The following is a 23,399-nucleotide window of genomic DNA, read 5'->3' on the forward strand; positions in this document are numbered from 1 at the left end:
TAATTTCTTGCAAAAAATCGCAGGGTGTTCAAATACTTACTTTACTCACTGTAATGTTATTTTATAGATGCTTAATTTCTATAAAGTTGCATCACACGTGTTGAGCCACAAAGACTCCTCAGTTTGTTCGTTGGTCACTGAGTTTGTCGAGACAACAAGGCTCTGACTGTGTCCACGTCCTGATTTCTGTCCATTCAAAACCAGTGTCTCTCCTTGTCAAATATAGTCCTAATCAGATCAGTGTATTCTGTTCAGTGTTTGACAGAGACAGGTCTGAAGTACTCTGGGTCCGAGTTGGGGCTGGTCTGGACGGTGACTCGGGCCAGAGACACTTTGACTCCGTTTGGTCCCTCTGCTCCGGTCGGCTCCACAGACATGATCTGGCCTACGAAATGCTGGAACAAAACAATTAAAGTTATCAGTATTGTGAGGTCCCAGCAGTAAATGGATGTCAAAAATGCATGTTGAAGTACTAAATATATAAATGCACAAAAAACATAAATCAATGAATTAGTTACAAAGAACACAGAGTAACTGGTTCATAGTTTCTAAAGAAAGAAATATGCAAAACTCTTAGATAGTGTTCAAGTTTTATTGGTCACAATATAGTCAAATACAAATAAGAACAATGTTTGTTTTAGCAATATTGTGAGATTTACTGGATACATTCTCTCCTAAGTTAAAATCTATGTAAATTGCACTAAATCGACTTTGTAAATACTTAAGGCGTGTTTTACACTTCTGGTGTTGTCCCGGTTTGAGCCAAATTTAGTCCTGATGTAGAATTGTTTTGGTCCTGTTCTAATCATGGAGTTCATTAATATGCACGGTTCCTATCAAACAAATAAATACATACATACATACATACATACATACATAAACCCAGGTTAGTCGGAATTTTGAGGTGTTTTTTGTGCAAGGTGAACCATCGAGACACAATTGAAAATACCTTGACTGGGTGAATGCCATCGTCTTCAGTCTTTACTCTCGCCTTCTCTCTCCGAGCTTTCACTTCCTGTTTCAGAAAAGGGTCAGAGTGATTCATTGTTGTCCAAAGTGAACCCATAACTGCTGTGGTATTGTTTTTCCGAAAATTTGTTTCAGACAATAGAATGTAATTTTCAACCGCTAACATAATAGCAGTTTCTTTATTATTACCATGTGGTTGGAAATAGAGCAAGATCATTCTAAAGCATTACAGGAAATGTACACTTTTGTCCTATTTTAGTATCGATACTTGTTCAAAAGAGTTTATTGAGTTTATAGAGCTTTACCGATGAGCATCCGAATGTAAAAACAGATGGATTAAATAAAAAGATGTTGAAGCATCCGTAACAAAAACATTGCTTTACCTTAAGAACCTCATAGTTGGACGTCTTGGCCACATAATCATCCCAAGATTTTTTGGCGAGTTCTTGTTGTTTCCGGTCGGTTTTGAGCTGCAAAAAGCCAGTGTCACTCAGTACAACTTAGATCGATATCAAAGTACATTTTAAACGTTTCTCCCTCACCTCAGAGTACATGAGCTGCTCCTGGCTGAGGTGTTCCTTCTCTTGTCTCTGCAGGATGCTGCGCTGCTCCTCCATCACTTTCTTGGCCGAGTCCTCTAAGGTTTTACAGATGGTTTCTAAACTTTCTCGATCTGGAGTTATGGGTCTGATGTTGTCATGGTTTAACTCTGCGCTGACCTCGTCCCACACCTCGCCCACCTGCAACAAGAAGACACAAGAAAGGTTATTGTTAATGGACAATAGTCTTTACAGATTATTCTAAGCCCAGTTTAGTCTTGACGTACACTTGTTTTGGTCCAGAAGAAACAAGTGTACTAACCTCAGCCGTCCAAAAAACAATTGTAATTTATGAATAAGGGTTGAGCTGGTCAGCATGATGAAAGTGTATAAAAATCTCCATGTAAGGACCTGCTTGGGTGATATTTGTTGCTTTTTAACGCTACCTGTCTTTACCAAATATCAGCATAAAACAGCAAATAAACCACCAATTTACAGACATTAAAAGACCTTGCCTTACATTCAAAAAGGTGTCATTTGAATAAAGGATCCTTAAAGGTTGAATGGACGATTTTTTGGGCATCAATTTGAGTCTTATTTCCTCATGGCGTGGACTGCCGATTAGTCCTGCCACGTATCAATCATAAAACGCACCTACCGCTCACCTGCAACCGCGTACGGCTCGTCCCACATTTTCGCGTGTCTAAGCGCATTGATCTATCATAATATAGTTCCCTCAGTGTACGGTGCAAAATGAAGACGGAGAAAGACAGTTCGAGCTGACTCAGAAGTAGACTGAAATCTACGGGAGACGATAGATGCGATGCGATCCGTTGCGCTAATAAACAAACGCACGTGTGTGTTGTATCAGTCCGCACGGGAGAGTGGCATGCGTTCTCAAATCGCCGAAAAATTGTCCATTGCGCCTTTAAGTTAAAATTATGTGCCTGTTTTTTGTAGATTTTATTAGATGTTATTTACTATTTTAAATGCTAAAAATGTGTTTGTATCATAAAATTACAAAGAAAGATGCACCTTAAAGTCCAGATATCTCTTGACAATACTCAGCGTCACATAGTCCTCTGGAGATAAACCAGGAAGGTCGTGAAATCCTGAAAATAAGAAGATGGGCCTTTAAATGTCGGAGAGCACAACATTTGTTAAATCCGTATTTCTAAAAGAGACACATAAAAGGCGTAATTGTTTTGTGGAGGACATTACCGACTGCACAGAAGATCAGGTAAATCTTGGACCTCAGATTTTCCATTGACTCCAGAATCGCTGCGCTGGACGAGCCGTCGAGACACTGACTTTGAGTGTCGTCCTGCTGCTTGTGACGCAGTGGCTTTTTGGGATCTATTAAAAAAACATAAACATAATACAATATATATGTGATACTGTGTTTTAATTTAACTGTGTCTATAGAGTCCTTGAGTTGTTTGCTGAAGAGTGATGGCATAACTTCAAATGTATGTCTCTCAAATTAAGAAGTTTGAGACAGATGGACAAAAACAGTAACATTATTTCTTAGCATTTTAGCCGACAAAGAAGAGCAGCTTGTATCTTTCAAAAGCACAAAACCTCAGGAAAATGAGCAGTTTTATTGTTCCTGTATCTATAGTAATCGTGGTCTGGACCTCTGAGATGCTTCCAAATCTCCTGGGTACATGAATGATAAATAAGTTTTAAAATTAGACTTGCCTGTGATGCACCCTTCAGGGTTTCGTTGGACTCCGAGCTCGGCCTCTTTGTCCCTCCACATCTGCAGTAAAACTCTGGGCGCGGTGTGTCCTCTTCTGTCCACCCAGCTCCTCAGATGGGACTCTGTGTTCGGGTTGTCACACAGCTCCAGCAGCGTCGCCAAAACGAGGCCGTGGACGCATTTGGGACTCGACTGAAAGAAACGTAAACTGTCTAATTTACTGCAATAGACACATTTACACAAGTCACAGCGTTTTGAGTGCAGTTGTTGCTAATAGTCACATGTTTAGACAATAGAATAACATACGCGTAGCAGATCAAGCAGTCGAAACACTCCTTCTTGGGCCAAAAAGAAATCTTCAGTTGTGTAGCAGCCAACAATGCAAGACCTAAGACAGCACAAAATATCAAATCCGACTCAATATTCTCAATGAACATTTGCGACATGTTTTCAAAACTATGGGCTTTGTTTAGATATTTTACAATCTACTTCAAACTGTACATAATTGCAAGCCACCATTAAGTGATAATATACCGTCTATATTTGTTATATGTAACTGTATTGTGTGAGGTCTTGATATTCACGCAACATTAACACAACACCACAAATCAAAAGAAGACAAAATGAACATTGTTGGGAATCAACACCAAATGCTGATTTTTGCTATGACATTATTTTATGCATATTGAATTAGAAAGCTGCATTCTAATACCAGACTGTATATATTTTGCACACTCCACACCGCCTAAGCAAATATCCAGTCCATCCAGATCTATAATAGAACTATACCAGGTCTAGATCTGGTTTTACGGTCTAGATCTGGTTTTAAACAAGGATAAATGACACAGGCAGCACATTCAAATACAGATTATACACTTTGATTGTGGCTTGTGAAAACACTAACTGGTTGGATATGTTTGAAAAGGTCTTGGTAAATGACTTGCAGTGCAGAGTGTAACGTTTGACCGTTCTGTACTGACCACACACAGTCGACAGTGGAGAGGAGGAGCTTGTTGTGTCCTAGACCGCTGTAAAACCGGTCGCCTCCTTTCTTCAGGAAGTGAATGACCATTTCGACTCCTTCAGACCCAAACAGCTCCTTCAAGTTTTGAGGAATGCGCTTAGCAGTTTGGCAAAAGAGCGGGACCACTTTGCAACGACCCATGAAGAGACTTTACCTTCCTGTTCATGTCGGTGTCACACAGCGAGGAGAGGATGAGCTGAATGTCTGACTTAATCTCCAACGAGACAACATCGTCATCATCAGAGCTCGTCTCCAACTGCATCAACACGCCTGGAAAAAAATGTACGTGTATTAACTAAGCATGGACAAAGATTACTATTATAAAGTCAGAATAATTTATTACGAATGATTCAGGCTCAGTAACTACTTAACTATTGTCCTAAACCTAACTCCAAACCCCTTACGTAGTTAGTAAGCCTGAATTATTCTTTACAATTTGTTGTTGCAATAAATTCAATGTTTGTTCATGATTGGTTTATAAAGGCAAATTTCAATGTATAAAGTGGGACTAAACATTATATCAGCACAGGAGGAAGTGGAATCACATTTCCATGACTTGTACATTTTATGACTTTAAGGATAAACAAAAGCTGAAATAAAAAGCGTCTGTCCAGGATCAGTCAGATTAGTGGAGGGATAAATTCACTAAAGAAGCATTTTTGGAATTAATGTGAAATCAGAATGGTTCATGATGTAACGTGCTTTGACGGCTAAACATGCTGCTATAAACACATCGTTTAAACATCTGTGGGTTTGATCTCTGCCAAAACGTGTGTTTATGTACCGAGCAGGACACTGATGGTGCCCTGGTCACACAGGTCCTCGATGACAACTTCTTCTCCCAGTGAAGTGACTGTTGTGAGGAGTCTGACACAGAACAGCATCAGGGTCTTTTTATAGTCTCCTCCGGAGCCACTGAAGCCTCCACTCTGACCAGGAACATCATCTGAAAAAGAGAGAAATATAATTATGACACTTCACACAGAGATCTCCCAAGAGAAAAATGACACTCACAACAGACACATGTGGAGAACAGTGTTTACATTTAGCACAGACAAAAAAGGGTTAAGACCTATTTAGTAAGTAATTTAAGTATGATAAACGATGTCAAAATTGTGTCTTGTCTTGGTGGACCCAACCTTGTGTCTTGTCTCATCTTGAGGGAAAATAAACATTTATTGAGAGACTGTAATCCGCTTTTTTATCATTTCTATCCAAAAATGAGATACAACTAACACACTGATGCAATCGCTTAGAACAGTTTGAATTTCAAAATACATAAAATGATATGCGAACCTTACTGTCCCACAAATAATAATTACGATTTTAGTAATCCTCTTTGCTGTCTGACCTTCCTGAATGCACCAGTCCATCAGTTGCAGCACAAACGTGTTTCCATGGTAGGACATATACTCGTCCAGCAGGAGAGGAGCGAGAGAGCTCAGAGTCAGCAGCGCCTTCAGCCTCAGCTCCTGCGTTTGGACCAAGGACCAGCTGTGGGAGGCCGACCGAGCCCGAGGTGAGGCGAGCGGAGGTTTGGTGAGGAGCAGGAGAGACAGGAGCACGTTCTCTTCTTTGTAAAGCTTCAAATGCAAAAAAAACACAGAGAGAATTAGCTACTGCTGGGTTTCAGATGTCCTCGCAACATTCTCTAGGCCCATAATATTTAATACAGATATAGCGTAAAAGGAATATTGTCAAAAAGCAGATGTTGTAATGTCAAGTTCAATGGTTTAGGCATTTGTTTGGTTATATCTTGTGAAAGTACAATGTAATCAATAGGTTGTGTTATGTCAGATGTCAGATTAATTTCAGGGGCTTATATAACTCAGATTCACATTATTTGGAAGAATTCTAAACGTTTGAGCCACAAATGTTGAACCTTATCATTATTTGTTTGGGATTGGTTCCTTAAACTTGCCATTGTAATCTTATGATTTAGGATGTATTCACACATTCCATGGGTTAGTCCTGTTTTGAGCCCAGTTTAGTCCTGATGTAGACTTGGTTGTGGTCATGGTCTAGTCCTGGTTTAGCCCTAGTCTAGTCTTGACTTAGTCCCAGTTTTTGTGCAAGTTTGAACACACCCTTAAAGTCCTTTCAACTGACAATGATCATTGAATAATAACACCACTTTATGAAGCTATTGTGAGCAAAAGTATTTCCATTTTGTTTATTCATGCTGACAAAGAAGACGTTGAACTTCGTGCCAGTTTTTGTTTCATGTGGTTAGAGCCAGTAAATACAGCAATATTCACTTTTAAACCAGGTCAAAACATTGCAAGTTAATCAGCAAATATAATTCTGACCTGTATCCTGCTAAACTGTAAACTATTGAGATTGTACAATGTTGTGATGTCACATGAACACAACCTATTGTAAAATCTTCTGAGAGTAGGACATAATCAAAGTTTAGAATCTGAAAACTACCAATTTAACTTGTGTACCTGCAAAACAGCCTCATCCACAGACATCAAGGACAGTAGATTCAAAAGCATCTTTTTCATTTTCAAGTTTTCATGTGAGTAGTTCAGCTTTAAATCTTGGATCAAATGATTGGTGGGTCTCACTAAAATAGATTTAAAAAACAAAGTTGTAGAGGTAAACATCAAACATATTTATATTGAATGGTACCTTACACTCTGGGAATGTGGACAAGGATATGAGAAGTTTCGCAAACAAACTCTCCTGAAAAAGAAGAGATTTCAGCAATTCCGAGTGGTACTTTTAGATTGAATGTGAACTCACAATAAGAAAAGTGTTGCCATTTTCAGAGATTAATGTTATGAGGACGATCAGGTCGTTCCTCAGGCTCAGCTCTGAATGATGGACCGCCGTCAACAACAGGTGCAGAAAAGCTTCTTTCAGAGATCTGTGATCAAATACAAATAGTAAAATATATACTACACGTACGTATTTTATTTCATACAATCCCATAGTCATATTAGTATGGTCTCAAGTTTTTGTTTTTCTAATTCATTTTTACAGATGTTTTGAGCATATTCTTATGTAAGAGTGTTAAAAAGTCTACACTGTCAGATATGAAAATTCCCTGTAGTTTTTGTACATACACAAGACACTCGATGGTGCTGAGCTGAGCCACGACTTCGTGTTTGTTGCTGCCCTCGAGGAGGTTCCAGAGGATTTCGGTCGAGTAAAACAGGACTGGACCATCTTTCATGTGCAAACAGAGGCTCTCTGCTCCTCGGGCCCTCAGCATTAGGCCACAGTTTGAGTCTGTTAAACATATAAGCAGTACTTAAGGACAAACCCATTGACATCCATTGACTTTGACTCAAGGACACTTAAATCACTGTTTTGCTTGTTTGATTGAGACGCATTATGCCCTTCAGATACTTTCAACAATCAACGACATGCAGAGCTGTACACATGTCCTGGTTTTGTCCTGCTGGATTTTACCTGATTTGGTCACGGTTTATTGATACTTTGCAGTGACATCAGTCTGACTGATTTGTTAATCCTGTAGTTCTGCATCAAGTCCTGGTTCATTGTGGAGTTTAAGTTGGTTTGTATATGTTTAAGTCCTTGTTTGGTCCTGGTTACGTTTGGGTTATTACTTATTCCTGCTGGGGCCTAAACACACTGGATTAGAAAACATTTAAAAGTCTGGACATGTTTTTTAGTCTCTGTAATAAATACTGACCAAAGGAGCTGGAGAACAGTTTAAGAGCCTGCAGTAGCTGCAGTTTAATGTTGGTCTATTAGTCCAGGTAAAGTCCTTGTTTAATTTCATATTGTATACCAGATTTTCTACACTAGGGGCTAAAAACAAAGTTGATTTGTTTAGTTAAGGTTTATTCATGGATTGATCATGTTTCTCTCCCTCAGTGCCTCTTCTACAGATCAGCCATAAAGAGCATCCTGACCTACTGTTGCACTGTGTGGTGAGCGCAGCAGAGCAGACCTTTGGGGCACCATTACCTGCCCTCAGGGACATCTATGAAATCAAACTTGAGAAAAAGGCATATACCGAGACCACTCTCTCCCTGGACATCCCAGTATAAAATGTAATGCCCTTCCCTCTGACAAACGATTCAGATTGCTTAAGTCAAGGACAAATAGACTGAAAAAGAGCAAATGTATTTAATTGTGTTTTACCTGACGGTGACTGATAAATTCTATTCTTTTCCACATTTTTCCTGTCTTTAAATGCATAGTAAAAATCGAACGGAATACTGACCAGAGGAGCTGGAGAGCAGCTTCAGCGCCTGCAGCAGCTGTAGTTTGATGTCATGACGATGTTCCACAGATGCCAAAGATAAGATGAGTGTTTGGGACAAGTCACTTTGCTCCAGCAGCTGAAGCCTGTACCCTTCAGACGTGGGCTGGGGTCCTGACAAAATCAAGTTGAGATCGTGAACAAGAAGATTTTAAGCACAAGAATATAATATAGTATCACTAATTCATTCTATTGGGGTTGAATACATTTAAGGTTCAACCATGGCACTAATAATAGAGGGATATAAAGTTAGCAAATGGGAATCTGAAAACATTTTAACAAACGACTAGTTACTCTTAATGCTAATTAGATCCAAATTTCCACATTGACAACACAACATCTCCTCAATGTAGCATGACTCTGACAAATAAAAACAACACTGTCTAAACTACCTTAAAAACCTTTCTACCATAGCTTAACATATTGTAACATTACTCCATAAATTATTCTCCATTATCATAGTCACGAATACAAAACACCACCAAGACCATCACAGACATCACAATCAACACAACTGCACCACCACAGGAGCCATAGAGTCTCACTTAGAGGCAGTTTAGAAAATCGATTCTGAAAGAGGAAAGGCCTGGCTGTGGTCCTGTGTCTCCTCTGCGTACCCTCAGGCAGCTGCTGCGGAGTCAAGCACTGATAGAAGGACCTCACACACGCAATGATGTTCTCTTTGACATCTGGACAAGGCAGAAACATCAAATAACCTAGGAATGGAAACAAAATGACTTTAATATACACACAATTCTATAATTTTTGATTCATGTTGTAATGGACAATTCTGTCCATTAAGCATTTTACAGACAATTCAATTGTCAATTGGACATAATGGTCAAGTTATAACTTTGTGTTTGATTATCCAGAGAGCAGAACGGGCCTCACACGAGTCTCTCATCAGTGTTTCCAATTTCAAAGCAAAAATCCAGTGTGTTTGGCCTCAAACCTTGGCTTTGTCCTCTCTCTGATATGAATGGTCACTAAAGTCCATCATGAATCAGTGCTAGTTTGGCCTCTGCAGCTCAGTGAGGCTGGAGATCTGGAGGGGGAGGAGCTGAACATGAGCTATGGCCTGAACACAAACTGAGAAGGAGAAACACTTATGCGTGTATCTATCTGCAGGCTAAGGCTCTGGAAACACAGGTTTGGTTTCTAAACCAGTACAGGCTACAAATCCTCCCCTTTTAAAAAGAAAAAGGAAATAGTACATTATTTGCACAGGACTGTCATGATGTTAATAAGATGTGTTTGCAGTCTATGGTAGTGTGATGAATAGCTCACCAATTTGTGACAGAAAATTGATCACATCTTGGGCATAGTTTGGTTCATCTGATGCCCTCTCCTTCAGGAAGGGAAGCCTAGAATCAACACTTTTATTTATTTGTTTTCAATTATAGGCGGACATTAAATACTGTATGTGAAATTACCTGCATAATTTAATTGCCTCACGCAAGAAAGGCAGATAAGCTGGATCATCATTAGATTTCTCTGCACAGACGTCAAATACTTTGGCCAGGCCTTTCAGGTCTTTCAAGAGCTTAAAATAGTTCAGGAGGTTTTCTGAGGTCTTGGGTTACAAATGCATAATATGTGAATCCCAAAGAGGGATGTGAAGTGTCAACAAAGCTGTGGTTATATCTGAACAGGGAAACTGCTGAGAGGCGTGTCAGGGCTAAATTGGAGCCGTGGGGACGGTGGTTGCCTCTGTGCTCACGACACATCAGAGCACATGTATTTCCATGACAGTGCCAAGGGACAACCATTGGGCAAATTTAAGAGTTTAGGTGATAATTAAGAGAAAGCACACCGACAGCAGTCACCTCACATCCCATATCAAAACAAGACACAAATAATACAGCATTCTTCAAATAGAATACAGATTGCTGAAATATTTAAAGAATAATAGTACAACTTTGAAAAACACCTTTCCAAATCAAGTCTTGACAAAATCATTATGGTAAATCTTTTAATAATTAATGTTAAAAAGGATACAAAGCCATTTGGATTTCTCTTCAATATTTTCTTCAATACAAAGAGGTGCCTCTCCTTCAAATTCCCCTTAAAACAATTGCAGTTTTATTACGATTCAACAACAAAAACAACAACTAGAAAGTCAAAATGTGATTTTATCTTACTGTTAAAGGATCTTCAAGAAGATGAATCACCGAACGAAGATCAATATTTTTGGCACTGACCTAAAATAAATGATGAAATGTATGATCAGTATAGATGTTGATGTCATTAACGTTGCATTCGTGTTATTGGTAACGTTATATTACTGCTTAGACTAAGTTTAAGCTGAATGAAGGAATATAACGTTAAGCAAAAATATGTAACAAAAAGCACATTACCTCTAAGTGTTTTCCGTCAGTTGTTGCTGATTCAGTTGAGGGAATTAACGGTTTTCTCAGCAGTAGTTTCTCTGAATCCATTTGTTTATTTGTCAGAAAATCTCTGGCTGCAGACCTTAATCCGGAGTCCCCCCCGCAGACCTTAAACAGGAGGAACCTTCACCAACAGGTCCGAAAGAACACATTGCTCACACATAAGCACTTCAAAGCAGCTATCACGGCAAATATACGTAAATAACAGAACACATTGCTCACACGGAACACCAAAGAAGAAAAAGTACACACACTTCTAACCTGTGAAAACGTGTCGGGAAACGGTGGTTGCTAAAATAATAATAAAGAACTACAACAAAGAGTGACTCAATTTTCGTTTTGTCGCGCCGCAACACTTTTAGTTTTATCGCCCCGCATCTCCGCATTGGCCGCTGTCGTTGTCCAAGTCCGAAAGGCGTTCTGATGTCGCCATGGAGACAGACTGTAGTACTACGGAGAGCGACGTGAGTCCAAAATGCGACGGAACGCGAAACGCCCTCTTCCTCCTAAAACAGGAAGTGGTTTCGGCTCACGTCGTCGCATTGATTTCACCCACAACAATAAAAGATATCCAGATCCTAAACATTTCGTCCTAGCGTTGCAACGATAACTTCAATCCAGCTTGAAATACGGCCCCGGCGTAACTAATGCTGTCGGACGCAGGTCAGTGTTGAATAATACATGATAGCATTAGCTGGCTACATGATACATTTGACACAGGGTTAGCTGCTGTTAAAGGGCTTGTTGTTGTATTTACCCTTGTTTTTTGTTAATGCTCTTTGCTTACATAATTCTTAACCTAATTATTATCATGTAGTATGTGTCTTTTGATATATTATATAAGCCAATATATTATAGTGATCTCTTTCACTAATGCTCTATATAAGACAATAAGACAATAGCTTAGCCTGGCATGTGTTATAGTTGAGCTCCATTGAATGATGATGTTTTAGTTTATTGTGCACAGTTAGTGACGTATTGAATGTGTGTATTTTCTCTGTCAGACTAAAGTGATTGATGTGAGAAGTGTTTATGTGCAGCGTTGCAGCATAGAACTGACCATTTCTAGAATAATGACTTTTTCTCTCCTAAAACAATGAAGATGAAATCGTGTTTGTTCATACACGCACTGAAATCTTGTATATGGCACCATATACCATGCCTGGGATCCAGACTGACACTAAAGAAACAATAAGCTTTTTAACAAATGAGAGTAAGCGTGACCTGACTAACACATTTGTCTTCAGGTCATATTTATTTCTGCACGTTTTTTACTTTTCAAACCTGTCAACCATTCATTACTATATAATTATAGTTTAATGCTCACTGCCACATGCTGGGTATATCTAAAACAGTAAGAGTCCTGTTCTGTAATGTATCCAGACTACTCGGGGAATGCCTCTGGTTCCCGTCGAGTCCGAAAGCGGAGCTCGGGTGAATCACCAGGAGAAGGACCTCGCTCTGCAGGGCGACAGATGAACATCAGGGTCAAACGCACCAGCAACCCACTACCATTGGGACAGGTACACACCACGCAGGTTTCTGCTCGGACTTAGGTGGCACAGGAAATTCTTGCTGGAATCATTCAAATCCTTTACCCTGTATTGCATATTACGGAGTAAAGAAATTAAATGTGCAATAGGAAACTTAAGATAAGAGAAGATATCCTTTATTTGTCCCACACCTTCCCTTCAGTCTAGTGCTGGTCTTCCTGAAAAGTTTAATACTAGGTTATTAAACTTATCTGTATCTATGGAAACAAGAAGGTGACCCCCACCAAGCCAAATTTCAAGTCAGATATGTGGAGAAGTAAGCCTGTCCACAGTGAGTACTTGTTATGATATTACATGCCAAAATGATTATTTTTATAATGAGAAACTGCTTCATTCTTATCCTTTGCGTGTCAGCAGTATGTAGCATTTCTGCAATTTGCAAATTCACTGAAATACAACAATATTTCATCTGAGAACCTGTGTTAAGAAGACTCTTTTACTGTGGTCCTGCTGACATGTGCACAGAACATTTTGTTTGTCCCAAACAAAATGTGTTTGTCTCAAACAAATGTTGTGCAAATGTTTTGTTAAATTCTGGGATTTTTGTATTTAGATCAAAAGAAAGGCCACAGACACAGAAGAGGAAGAGGACCAGTCAGAAAAGAAGTACAGGAGGTGTGAGAAGTCCGGATGCTCGGCCACGTATCCCGTCTGTTTCGCAAGTGCTTCTGAAAGGTTCCCCTCAACTGTTTCCTCTAGTGTAAATCACTTTCAGGTTAATACGGATTTATTAAAAATATTTATAATTAATCTTTTTTAGATGTGCTAAAAATGGATACACATCTCGCTGGTATCATCTGTCCTGTGGGGAACATTTTTGCAATGAGTGCTTTGATCACTACTACAGAAGGCAAGTTTGTCTTTATTTTTTATACTTTATTTGTGATATGCAAGATCTTGGTGAACATGGTACCCAAAAATTAGACTGAATTTAATTTCTTCTTTTTTCTTAACTCTTACCATTTCAGTTCTCAGTTACTGTTACCATTACCATTCCACGCTCAGTCACAGCCTGATGTGCAATACCATCATATTTTTACTCTATATTTTGTGTCCTCTTTTAGTCACAAAGATGGCTATGAGATGTTTTCTGCCTGGAAAAAGGTCTGGACCAGTAACGGCAAAAGTGAACCCAGTCTCAAAGCCTTCATGGCGGACCAGCAACTCCCATACTGGGTTAGTTTAACCATTCATGTTGTCAAATTTAAATATCTATAGCAAAGTTGATATTGATATTGATATTGATATTGAACCACATATCACACACTGTTGTTCCTTTATGTTTCAGATCCAGTGCGCAAACTCAGATTGCAGGAAGTGGCGTCAGCTGACCAAAGAAATTCAACTCACAGCTTCTCTCGCTGCGTCATACCGATGTGGCATGAAGTTTAACAATGTAAAGGTAAAATTTGTTGATGTCCCCCCTGCTCTTCCCACACTGATAAAGAATTAGGGCCAATCCTTTAAAAATCCAAATTAATACTGTTTGTTACATTTACAATGTTGTTGTTGTTGTTGTTTTTTTTCCAAAGACTGAAGGAGCAGACCATTGCTCTCAACCTGAGGACCTGGTGAGTTCACTTTAAATCTTTGAGTTATATTTGGTGTTATTGCTCTCCAAACCTGTAGTGAGGACTAAGAAGTGGACCAATGAGGCAGTGGAGGAGCTACGTGCATGTTTGTTGGACATTACAGACTGGGAGGTTTTCAGAGCTGCCACAGATAGTTTGGATGAGTACACGGACACTGTGACATCAAACATTCTATTCTGTGAGGAGAGCATTATACCAGCACACACCAAAGTCACCTTCAATAAATCACCTTCGTAGATTTGACACCCCCTCCCCCACGGTGGCCACCTCTGCCAATCCAACCCCGGTCCCCCCACACCCCCACCACTCTCACAGTTCAAGAGCAGGATGTAAGCAGACTATTTCGGAAATCCAACCCTCGAAAAGCTGCTGGACCAGACGGTGTCACTCCGGCCACCTTAAGACACTGTGCAGGTGAGCTGGCCCCTGTCATCACTGGCATTTCCTGGAGTCATGCCATGTCCCAGCCTGCTTCAAGTCGTCCATCATTGTCCCTGTCCCCAAGAAGCCCCAGATCACTAGCCTTATGACTACAGACCGTCAGCGCCAGACTGTGGCGCTGACATCTATAGTCATGAAGTCATTTGAGCGCCTGGTCCTTCCCCACCTCAAGTCCTTTACCTCCCCCCTGCTGGACCCCCTGCAGTTCACCTACAGAACCAACAGGTCTGTGGACAACGCCATCAATCTGGCACTCCACTTCATCCTGCAGCATCTGGACTACCCGGAAACCTATGTCAGAATCCTGTTTGTGGACTTCAGCTCTGCATTCAACACCATCCTCCCTGCACTGATCCAGGACAAGTTCTCCCAGCTCAATGTGCCTGACTCCACCTGCAGGTGTATCACTGACTTCCTGACGGAACAGAGGCAGTGCGTGCGGCTGGGAAAGAATGTCTCAGACACTCAAACTTTCTGCACAGGGCTGTGTACTTTCTCCCCTGCTCTTCTCCCTGTACACAAACTGCTGCACCTCCAGCCATGACTCTGTAAAACTAATAAAGTTTGCGGACAACACCACCCTCATCGGGCTCATCTCGGACGGGGATGAGTCTGTCTACAGGAGGGAGGTGGATTGGCTGGTGTTCTGGTGCAGTGGTAACACCCTGGAGTTCAATGCCCAGAAGACAGAGAAGATGATCGTGGACTTCAGAAAAGTTATAGCCCCCCAGCCCCCCCTCACCATCACAGACTCCCCCATCTTCACCGTGGACTCCCTCCGCTTTCTCAGTACCACCATCACCCAGGACCTCAAGTGGGAGCTCACCATTGGCTCCCTCATCAAGAAGGCCCAGCAGAGGATATTCTTCCTGCAGCATCTGAGAAAAGCCAAGCTGACAGCGGAGATGATGGTGCAGTTCTACACGGCCATCATCGAGTCAATCTTTACCTCCTCCTCCATGTGGTATGCTGGAGCCACAGCCAGGGACAAGAGACTACAGCGTGTTGTGCGCTCTGCTGAGAAGGTGATTGGCTGCGGACTTCCATCTCTGCAGGACCTGTACGTCCCCAGGGCTCTGGGACGAGCAGGTCGGATCACTGCTGACCCTTCTCACCTTGTCTCACTGTCACTTTAACCATAATTGAATCACTTGCTACACTGTTCACTTTCTGCGCTACATATGTATATCTGTACAGCTGTAAATTTGTGTACACATTAAGCCTATTTTTATTTTTATTCTTTCTTTTTTTTATCTGATAGCTTATTGTTATTCTTATCCCATAGTAGATTTAAATTGTTCCTCTTTTGACTTATTCATTGTTCATTATTTTATGTTGCACCGATCACCAAGAATTGTGAATTTTGTTCATTGACAATGGCAATAAACCCTTTCTGATTCTGATTCTGATTATATGTTATTAATACTTTACTTGTATCGCTAGATATAAGGATTAACAATGATGAAACCGATTGTTATTATTGAAAACCAATAAAATAACCCATATGCAGCAATTAATTGTATAAATATTTAGATACATAAATGAATGCACTTTAACATTGTCCATTTATTCACTCATCTTTGTGTCTTTTTTCAGAGAGTGGCAGAGGTGGGTGAAAACTGGTGGCAGTCGATGCTCATTTTGCCTCCTCTGTTCAAAGACAGTCCAGCGAGTCCTTTCCTCGCAGCCTATTACCCAGACTGTGTGGGCATGAGTCCCTCCGGCTCCTCTGTGTCTCCAAATGAACTAAGAGCAGATCACTGTCGAGCTGTTCAGCCACAAAGTGAGTCTGCTGAGTGTTTTCATACTCATGTGTATTTGTATTTGGTTCTAGGTTAATCCTGATTTAGACTTGATTTGGTCCTGTTTTATTCTGAGTTAATCCTGGCTTTGTCCCCATTTAGTACGGTCTTAGTCCTCAACTTTAACGTGGTGTGAATGCACCCTAAGATTTACATTTTAGGGAAGATGGTATTCCTATCCTATCCTATCTATTTATCTATCTATCTCTCTATATATCATCATTATATAACAATGATATTATATAACATAATATAATATATTATCTATTATAATAGATATATAATATATATGATATGATATAATATATGATATACTATATTATGATTTATGTATAATATATATATATATAATATATATATTATTCACTGTACTAACTCTGTACGTGTCTTTTGTGCAGTTCCAGGTCTGTGCCCGTACTTCCAGCCCTTTTACCAGCCGAATGAATGTGGCAAGGCCCTGTGTGTGCGGCCAGACATGATGGAGCTGGATGAACTTTACGAATTTCCTGAATTTTCAAGAGACCCAACGTTGTATCTGGCTTTGAGAAACCTCATTCTAGCTTCTTGGCACCGAAACTGTAAGGTATAAACTCTGAACCTTCATACCAAAGGCTATGGTCACATGCACACTAAAAATCTGATCATTATCTGATTGCTGGAGTATCAGATTATTGAAATGTCATGTAATTGTTAAATATGTTGACTAATCTGGTTTGATTGTTTTGATTGTTCACACTTTTGCAGGTTTTGAAAGTAAGGTTATGCAAAAAACATTGTCAAACAAATGTGGCAAAGACAAAACACACACCAAAAATCTGATCATTTCAATTTACTTTAACAAAAAGTAACAAAAAGTAATTTTAACATAAAAGTTACATACTACATGGAACTGCTGCTTCTGCACAAAATTAACTACGGGTATCTCGGATTTGATAATACTGGTGTGTGATTTAATATAAAGAGTTTGTTGATCCAAGCCATACCAAAAGAAAAAAAAGTACGTTCCATGTTTTGGATTGTCAGTTTAGATGTTTCCCTCAAAATGTTATCTCTCTGGAGCTGGGCTATAACAGAAAATTCTTTGCCCGATGTGCAAAGATGTGAGCCCGTACTACATGTTCTCTATGATAAGGCCCCCTTTCCTGCGATGGGGCCCTGGGTAAACATTTACCCTTTACAGTCCATTGCCCCTTAGACATAAACAAGTTCAAGGATGTGAAAAAACAACGGTTTCACTCAATTACCAATTACCATGGTTTTCTTCAGGAGGTGCTGACGTCTGAAAAATGTGCCCTCCACGTGATTGTCCGAGGTTTGGTGAGAATCCGCTGTGTTGAGGAGATGGACCGAGTGCTTCACTTTATGACCAGAAAAGGCCTGATTAACACCGGGGTTCTGTCTGTGTCCCGGCCTCTGCTGCCAGAGACGCACCGCTCCGTAAGTGGCATTGGGGAAGGAGCTCGTACTTCCTGTGTGTATATAGAAGATTTTTTTGTGTTTTTATATGGGAGCAATGACTAAAAAAAGATTTTTTGTTGCCAGATCACGAGTTCAATGAAGGTTCAATCCTCCTGTCACTCACTCAGAGCATTGTTGAGGCTGATCAATTGGAAGTGCTCAACAGCTACAGCTTTATTCTTTTTTCAAGAAAACTTTATTCTTTTTTCAAGAATAAAGCTGCAGAGAAACTTAATAATGCCAAAATAGATGACATCACAGGAATGAGATCACAATTCTATTTTTATCACCATATCGCCCAGCATTATTCATGCCAAAAACACAAATCTTGAACTTTTTTTTCTTGAACATTTATAGTCATCTTCTTGCTTGTATTTCCTAGAACTTTAGTCCATTTCATTTAAAGCAGGGTTATTATAGTAAGACTTACCAAAACCCAGAGATAAATGAGTCCTGGTATTACAGCTGTGTTATGAAGCTATGCCGATGTGTGACTCATAAAAACCTGTATTTACTTGCAGAAAAACGTTATCATCATCGGAGCAGGGGCTTCTGGGTTGGCTGCAGCTCGACAACTGCACAACTTTGGCACACAGGTAACAACACACAAAACCACAACCAGACTGTTCTGTCGCTCAGTAATTTACTAGTAACTTATTGTTCAGTATATAAAAGCAGAACTTTATTTTCAGCTGAATATTTATTGTATGTATCTTTTGTTTTGTTTTACTCATTATTCTATATATTGTGTTTTATTGCGCTCCATATTTATTGCAGCATATGTGTTATATGAATTATTCTTAGAGTTGTTATTGCTTTGCCTTGAATATTCCACAGTATGGCATTAAGCTTATTTATGTTATTTATCCAATTTGATGCATTTTCATTGCTAGATAGTCTCCACGGAGAAGAAAGCCCTGCCTAGGCCTGTCACAAGTACACATTTTGAAGTACCACATATTGCTACATCAAAATATGATATACAACAATATTGAAACCACTACTACGCCACTGACACAACCTTTTTTATAAATGTATGATGTACAAAGCTATAAATACAACGCTTAGTTAGTATCTATAATTTATGTTAAAAATAACTTATTCGACTTTCTAAAGCTCAGATCTTATTTTACTGCATAAAAATAGCAGAACATTTCCCACAAGCGTAAAGAAAAGTAAATATTACCGTAGATTAATATTAAGCCTAAAAAAAATATTGTTCCAGCTATTGTTTACTTAACGATAAGTCAATATACAAATTATCATGACGGGGCTAGACATTCTATACTGTGGAACATTATGGAGTCAAGCAAATGGTGGAACGTCACTGTATATGCTGCACCTTTATGATACGGAACAATAAAAGAACTTAGAAACATTGATTTCTGCAGAATAAACCACACTTAAAACAACAGTAGTCCACCGTTAGGAACTTCACATTCTGTAAATATACTTCCAGGTGGTGGTGCTGGAGGCGAGAGAGCGGGTCGGAGGTCGGGTTTGGGACAACGCTTCGATGGGGGTCACTGTGGGTCACGGTGCTCAGATCGTCAATGGCTGCGTGAATAACCCTATTGCACTTATGTGTGAACAGGTAACAGTTTAATGTGATTATTAATGCCTCCTTGATACTTCTCAGCTGAAAATGTTTCCCAAATTTTGCTACACAGCTAAATATATCTATTCAATGTTTGTGAACTGAACAAAAATGTACCGTTTTGAATAATAAAACCTGAGCTAATTGTTTGTCTTCCCGTGCTAAAAGGTAGAATGAATATTAGAACTGACATTGTGCTTTTGTTTTCAGATGGGGATAAAGATGCATAAACTTGGGGAGCGCTGTGACTTGTTTCAGGAGGGAGGACAGGTCACCGATCAGTCCATCGACAAACGGATGGACTTTCACTTCAACGCCATTTTGGACGTGGTCTCAGAGTGGAGGAAAGACAAGTCGCAGAACCAGGACACGCCACTAGGAGGTGTGCTGTTGTGTTTCAATTTCCATCATCTTTTAAGTGCATATGACCGGTACTAATATGTCTTTCTAAATATAACTTGAAGCAGAACTAAGTAACAATTTCGATCTTATGAAACGTGTTTGGAAATGTGATGGTTAAACATTTATTTTCGGGGTGTTTGAAGTGCCCAGCGTCGCCCCCTGCTGTCTCAAAGCAGAAAACCAGCATTGCAACATCGACCCGAAGACAACTCGACTGAGAAACCCTGGCTCTTTTTTTTATATTTGTTTATTTTTTTTGTATGTGATTATACTCTTATTAAGATAAAGAAAAAAAGACAAAGGATTTTGCATCTCTTCTAACAATGTATTTTCATAAGAGAGCTGCAGGGAGAGCTCCATCTCCAGAGCTACCTAGTTCTGCTTTGGTTAATATGTATTACAGTTTAACATGAGTTGAAGTTGTCGAGAATTTTTATAAATAAAAATAGAAATTGACAGGACTAAAACAGAATCCCTCTGTCTATGTCGTCAATAAGCGACCATCCAGTCAAAATGCAGGCAATTTAAAGTTTGACAACCTGACAGTCTAGATCATCCTTTAACAAATAAAGGTGTCGTCATTTATTAGCGTTTGTAAAATTGTAGCCCTGCTTACAATATAATGTCTGCTCACATCCAAATTGCATAACTGGGTAAAAATTGGCAAATATCTTGCCTAAAATATGTTCACAATGTTTTTGTAGAATCGAGTCTAACTCGATTGCACTTTAAACTACCTGGTATGTAAGGTATGTTGTGCTGCTTAAAGAATACATTCTCACCTGCCAAACTGTATTTCCACTACATACTTGAGGCTTTCATGTTTAACCTAGACCTAATAAAGACTAACTATTTAATTGAAAGTCTGTTTACCCTTCTGACCTAAATAAAATGTACACAAAGCCTATGAATCCCACATTTAATTTTGCATTCTGTCTTGTAGAAAAAGTCCAAGAGGTGAAAAAGAACTTTCTGCAGGACTCTGGGATGCAGTTCAGTGATCTGGAGGAAAAAGTTCTTCAGTTTCACCTCAGTAACCTGGAGTTCGCCTGTGGAAGTCCTCTGGGCCAGGTTTGAAAAACACAGACCTCACCATTATATTTGTATTGACAATGAGTTATCAACATCATGTCATTGTATTTAATTGCAAATGGCTTCTTGTATTTAACGGGTCTGCTTTGTTTTTTTTTCTAGGTCTCGGCTCGATCCTGGGACCACAATGAGTTTTTTGCACAGTTCTCTGGAGACCACACTCTTCTCACTAAAGGATACTCCGTTTTACTGCACAAACTCGCTGAAGGACTGGACATCAGAACCAAGTGTCCGGTAGGACAAAGTGTAATGTTTGATATACTGTAATAGTAAAGTCGTTATTGATTATTATTTTATTTCATTACAGGTTAAGTCCATTGATTACTCAGGAGATCATGTCAAAGTAACATCAGCCAATGGATCTCAGTGGACAGCGCAGAAAGTAATAATTACTGACTGAACTAAAACTTCTATAAAACCTATTGTAAAATAATCTTTTTTCCCCATGACAAAAATGCTTGAGCTGGTCATTTCTATTTGTGGACTTGGAGAAGGTCGAGGGACTTCCATTTCACACTGTGACGTGACAATTATAATGAGGAGAAAATGTGTATCTGAGTAGTTAACCACCACAACATTTGTCACTGGTTAAATTCAGCCGGCCCTAACTGTTAATAGATAAATTACAAAGCATTAACGTCTCAAGATGACACCAAACAAAGTTGCATTGTGAATAAAGTGTGACTTGTGAATTTATTCAATGTTAATTGAATAAATTGTTAATTTAAATTTTGGTTTTAGGTTTTGGTTACAGTCCCTTTGACGCTGCTTCAGAAAAACTTCATTCAGTTCAATCCTCCACTTTCGGAAAGAAAAATGAAAGCAATCCACAGTCTTGGAGCTGGCATCATCGAGAAGGTAACGTGCATGAATGTAATGCTGGAATATTTTGTTTTTGTATGTATATTTTTTTAATTTCTCTTTATTCTTACCCAATCCTTCCTCAGGTCGCCCTAAAGTTTCCCTTCAGGTTCTGGGATGGTAAAATCCAGGGAGCAGATTATTTTGGTCACATTCCCCCAAGTCCAGACCACAGAGGCATGTTCAGTGTCTTTTACGACATGAATCCACAGGTGACCAATATTTGCAATTCAGATTTTGTTACTTAAGTAAAAGCACAGATACAAGAGCAAATGTTTTCTCAAGTAAAAGGAAAAGTATCATATGACAAAATGTACTTTGGAGCAAAGATTTTGAGAACTATTGACGTGTGAAAAGTAATGATCTGGTTAAAAAAAGAAGTACAGATTTGTTCAATAGAAACGAGTTTTCCTGCTGTTTTGATTTGTATAATTTGGTTTGCTAAAAGTTGGGATGTCAACTAAACAACCCTTAGCCATTGTAGGTGGTCTAAAACAGTCAAGAAAAGTAGATCCACCTTTTAGTGTTGTTAAAAAATGTAGTTGGAAAGTACTTAGTCCCAAATGTAGTGAAGTAAAGGTAAAAAGTATCCACTGTAAACAGTTCTTGTACTTTGCTACCAACCTACCTACCTTATCGTTCTAGCTCTGTCCAACATGAATTATTTCCTGCTATAACCTTTACATTTATTAACTCTACATGTTTCTGTTTACAGGGAAAGCATGCCGTTCTTATGTCTATTATTTCTGGAGATGCCGTGGCCGCTGTCAGAGAAATGGAGGAAAAGGCAGTGATAGAAGTTTGCATGAAAGTCCTACGGGAACTTTTTAAAGAACAGGTACAACTCTCAACAAGCTGCAATAAATGTGAAACGGTGATAATGGTTGATCGGATGTATGTGTTTTTTGTCTTAGGAAGTTCCAGATCCACTGAGTTTCTTCGTAACGCGCTGGAGCAGAGACATGTGGGCGCAGATGTCCTACAGCTTTGTGAAGACAGGAGGTAGCGGCGAGGCGTACGATATCCTCGCTGAAGACATACAGGGAAAAGTCTTCTTTGCCGGAGAGGTAACGCTGTCAGATTCATCGTAAATTAACTAAAAAACAAAACGGTAGTTTTTGGAGCAAAACAGCGTCTTGAATGCAGCACTATAAAGATGAACAAGATAAAAGGTTTAGGAGGAAAGTGCACGGGCCAGGGATCGGACTGGATTTGTACGTTTATTGAGGAGGGATATAGAGTAGGATTAAAGGACTGTTTGGACAGGTTGCTCTTATCTGTTGTAATAATGTGATGAATCTCCTTCAATATCGCTTTTCTTTGTTCTGTTTCCAGGCCACAAACAGACATTTCCCACAAACTGTAACTGGAGCATATCTGAGCGGAGTGAGGGAGGCTAGCAAGATGGCGGCAATGTGAATTTATATCTGAACTCTCCACATCACCAGCAGCACTGCCCATCGGCCCCAACATGCAACTAAAGACTGTTATCTCAACTGAGGAATCGCATCCTCTTCACTTGAAAATGCATTAATTTCACTGTGATCTGTCTGTTAATCAGTTAAAACATTTTTGTCTCATGAATTGAGTCGAGGTTGGCTCACAAGGGCTTGGAAAATATAGATGTCTAATTTATTTGGAAGAAATTTGTTTCTTCTTTATTGACTTAAGAGGAGAATGATGTTACTTTAATTTAAAAGTTTGGGCACTTCAGTTATAAATTGGTCTGAAGTGTAA

The 23,399-nt window shown here is 39.5% G+C and overlaps 2 protein-coding genes across 2 annotated transcripts; one reads left to right on the plus strand and one right to left on the minus strand.

The window, feature by feature from the left end:
* On the minus strand, positions 1-11,037 carry LOC140362079 (cilia- and flagella-associated protein 69-like). Its single transcript, XM_072448111.1, has 23 exons — positions 10,832-11,037; positions 10,616-10,675; positions 10,473-10,538; positions 9,908-10,017; positions 9,762-9,838; positions 9,092-9,190; positions 8,436-8,588; positions 7,306-7,471; positions 6,983-7,106; positions 6,874-6,922; positions 6,682-6,803; positions 5,586-5,817; positions 5,019-5,180; positions 4,389-4,504; positions 4,191-4,309; positions 3,517-3,598; positions 3,210-3,402; positions 2,730-2,864; positions 2,544-2,620; positions 1,512-1,709; positions 1,353-1,439; positions 950-1,015; positions 1-395 (listed from the first exon to the last, which is right to left on the minus strand). Exons 1-23 carry the CDS (start codon positions 10,910-10,912, stop codon positions 252-254), a joined length of 2,718 nt encoding a protein of 905 aa, XP_072304212.1. The 5' UTR covers positions 10,913-11,037; the 3' UTR covers positions 1-251.
* A 323-nt stretch (positions 11,038-11,360) lies between these two features.
* On the plus strand, positions 11,361-23,219 carry kdm1b (lysine demethylase 1B). Its single transcript, XM_072448112.1, has 21 exons — positions 11,361-11,527; positions 12,248-12,387; positions 12,971-13,092; positions 13,178-13,267; positions 13,482-13,593; positions 13,706-13,819; positions 13,950-13,988; positions 16,047-16,233; positions 16,651-16,835; positions 17,519-17,689; positions 18,232-18,306; positions 19,170-19,304; positions 19,518-19,689; positions 20,653-20,780; positions 20,904-21,035; positions 21,109-21,183; positions 21,543-21,659; positions 21,749-21,874; positions 22,378-22,500; positions 22,577-22,729; positions 22,998-23,219. The coding sequence occupies exons 1-21, from the start codon at positions 11,512-11,514 to the stop codon at positions 23,079-23,081; spliced, it is 2,496 nt and encodes an 831-aa protein (XP_072304213.1). The 5' UTR covers positions 11,361-11,511; the 3' UTR covers positions 23,082-23,219.
* The last annotated feature ends 180 nt before the right edge of the window (positions 23,220-23,399 follow it).

Source organism: Eucyclogobius newberryi, unplaced genomic scaffold (genome assembly GCF_026437365.1).
Source record: "Eucyclogobius newberryi isolate DKJ021-1_F unplaced genomic scaffold, fEucNew1.0.hap1 SCAF_16, whole genome shotgun sequence".
Taxonomy (NCBI): domain Eukaryota; kingdom Metazoa; phylum Chordata; class Actinopteri; order Gobiiformes; family Gobiidae; genus Eucyclogobius; species Eucyclogobius newberryi.

Coding starts and splice junctions, on each gene's coding strand:
- LOC140362079 (XM_072448111.1), bottom strand. CDS start 10,912: ATGGATTCAGAGAAACTACTGCTGAGAAAACCGTTAATTCCCTCAACT. Junction 5,181..5,585: donor GGACTGGTGCATTCAGGAAG/GTCAGACAGCAA, acceptor TCTCTTTTTCAG/ATGATGTTCCTGGTCAGAGT. Junction 1,710..2,543: donor AGAGATATCTGGACTTTAAG/GTGCATCTTTCT, acceptor TTCTTGTTGCAG/GTGGGCGAGGTGTGGGACGA.
- kdm1b (XM_072448112.1), top strand. Junction 12,388..12,970: donor ACCCACTACCATTGGGACAG/GTACACACCACG, acceptor TTTTGTATTTAG/ATCAAAAGAAAGGCCACAGA. Junction 13,093..13,177: donor TTCGCAAGTGCTTCTGAAAG/GTTCCCCTCAAC, acceptor AATCTTTTTTAG/ATGTGCTAAAAATGGATACA.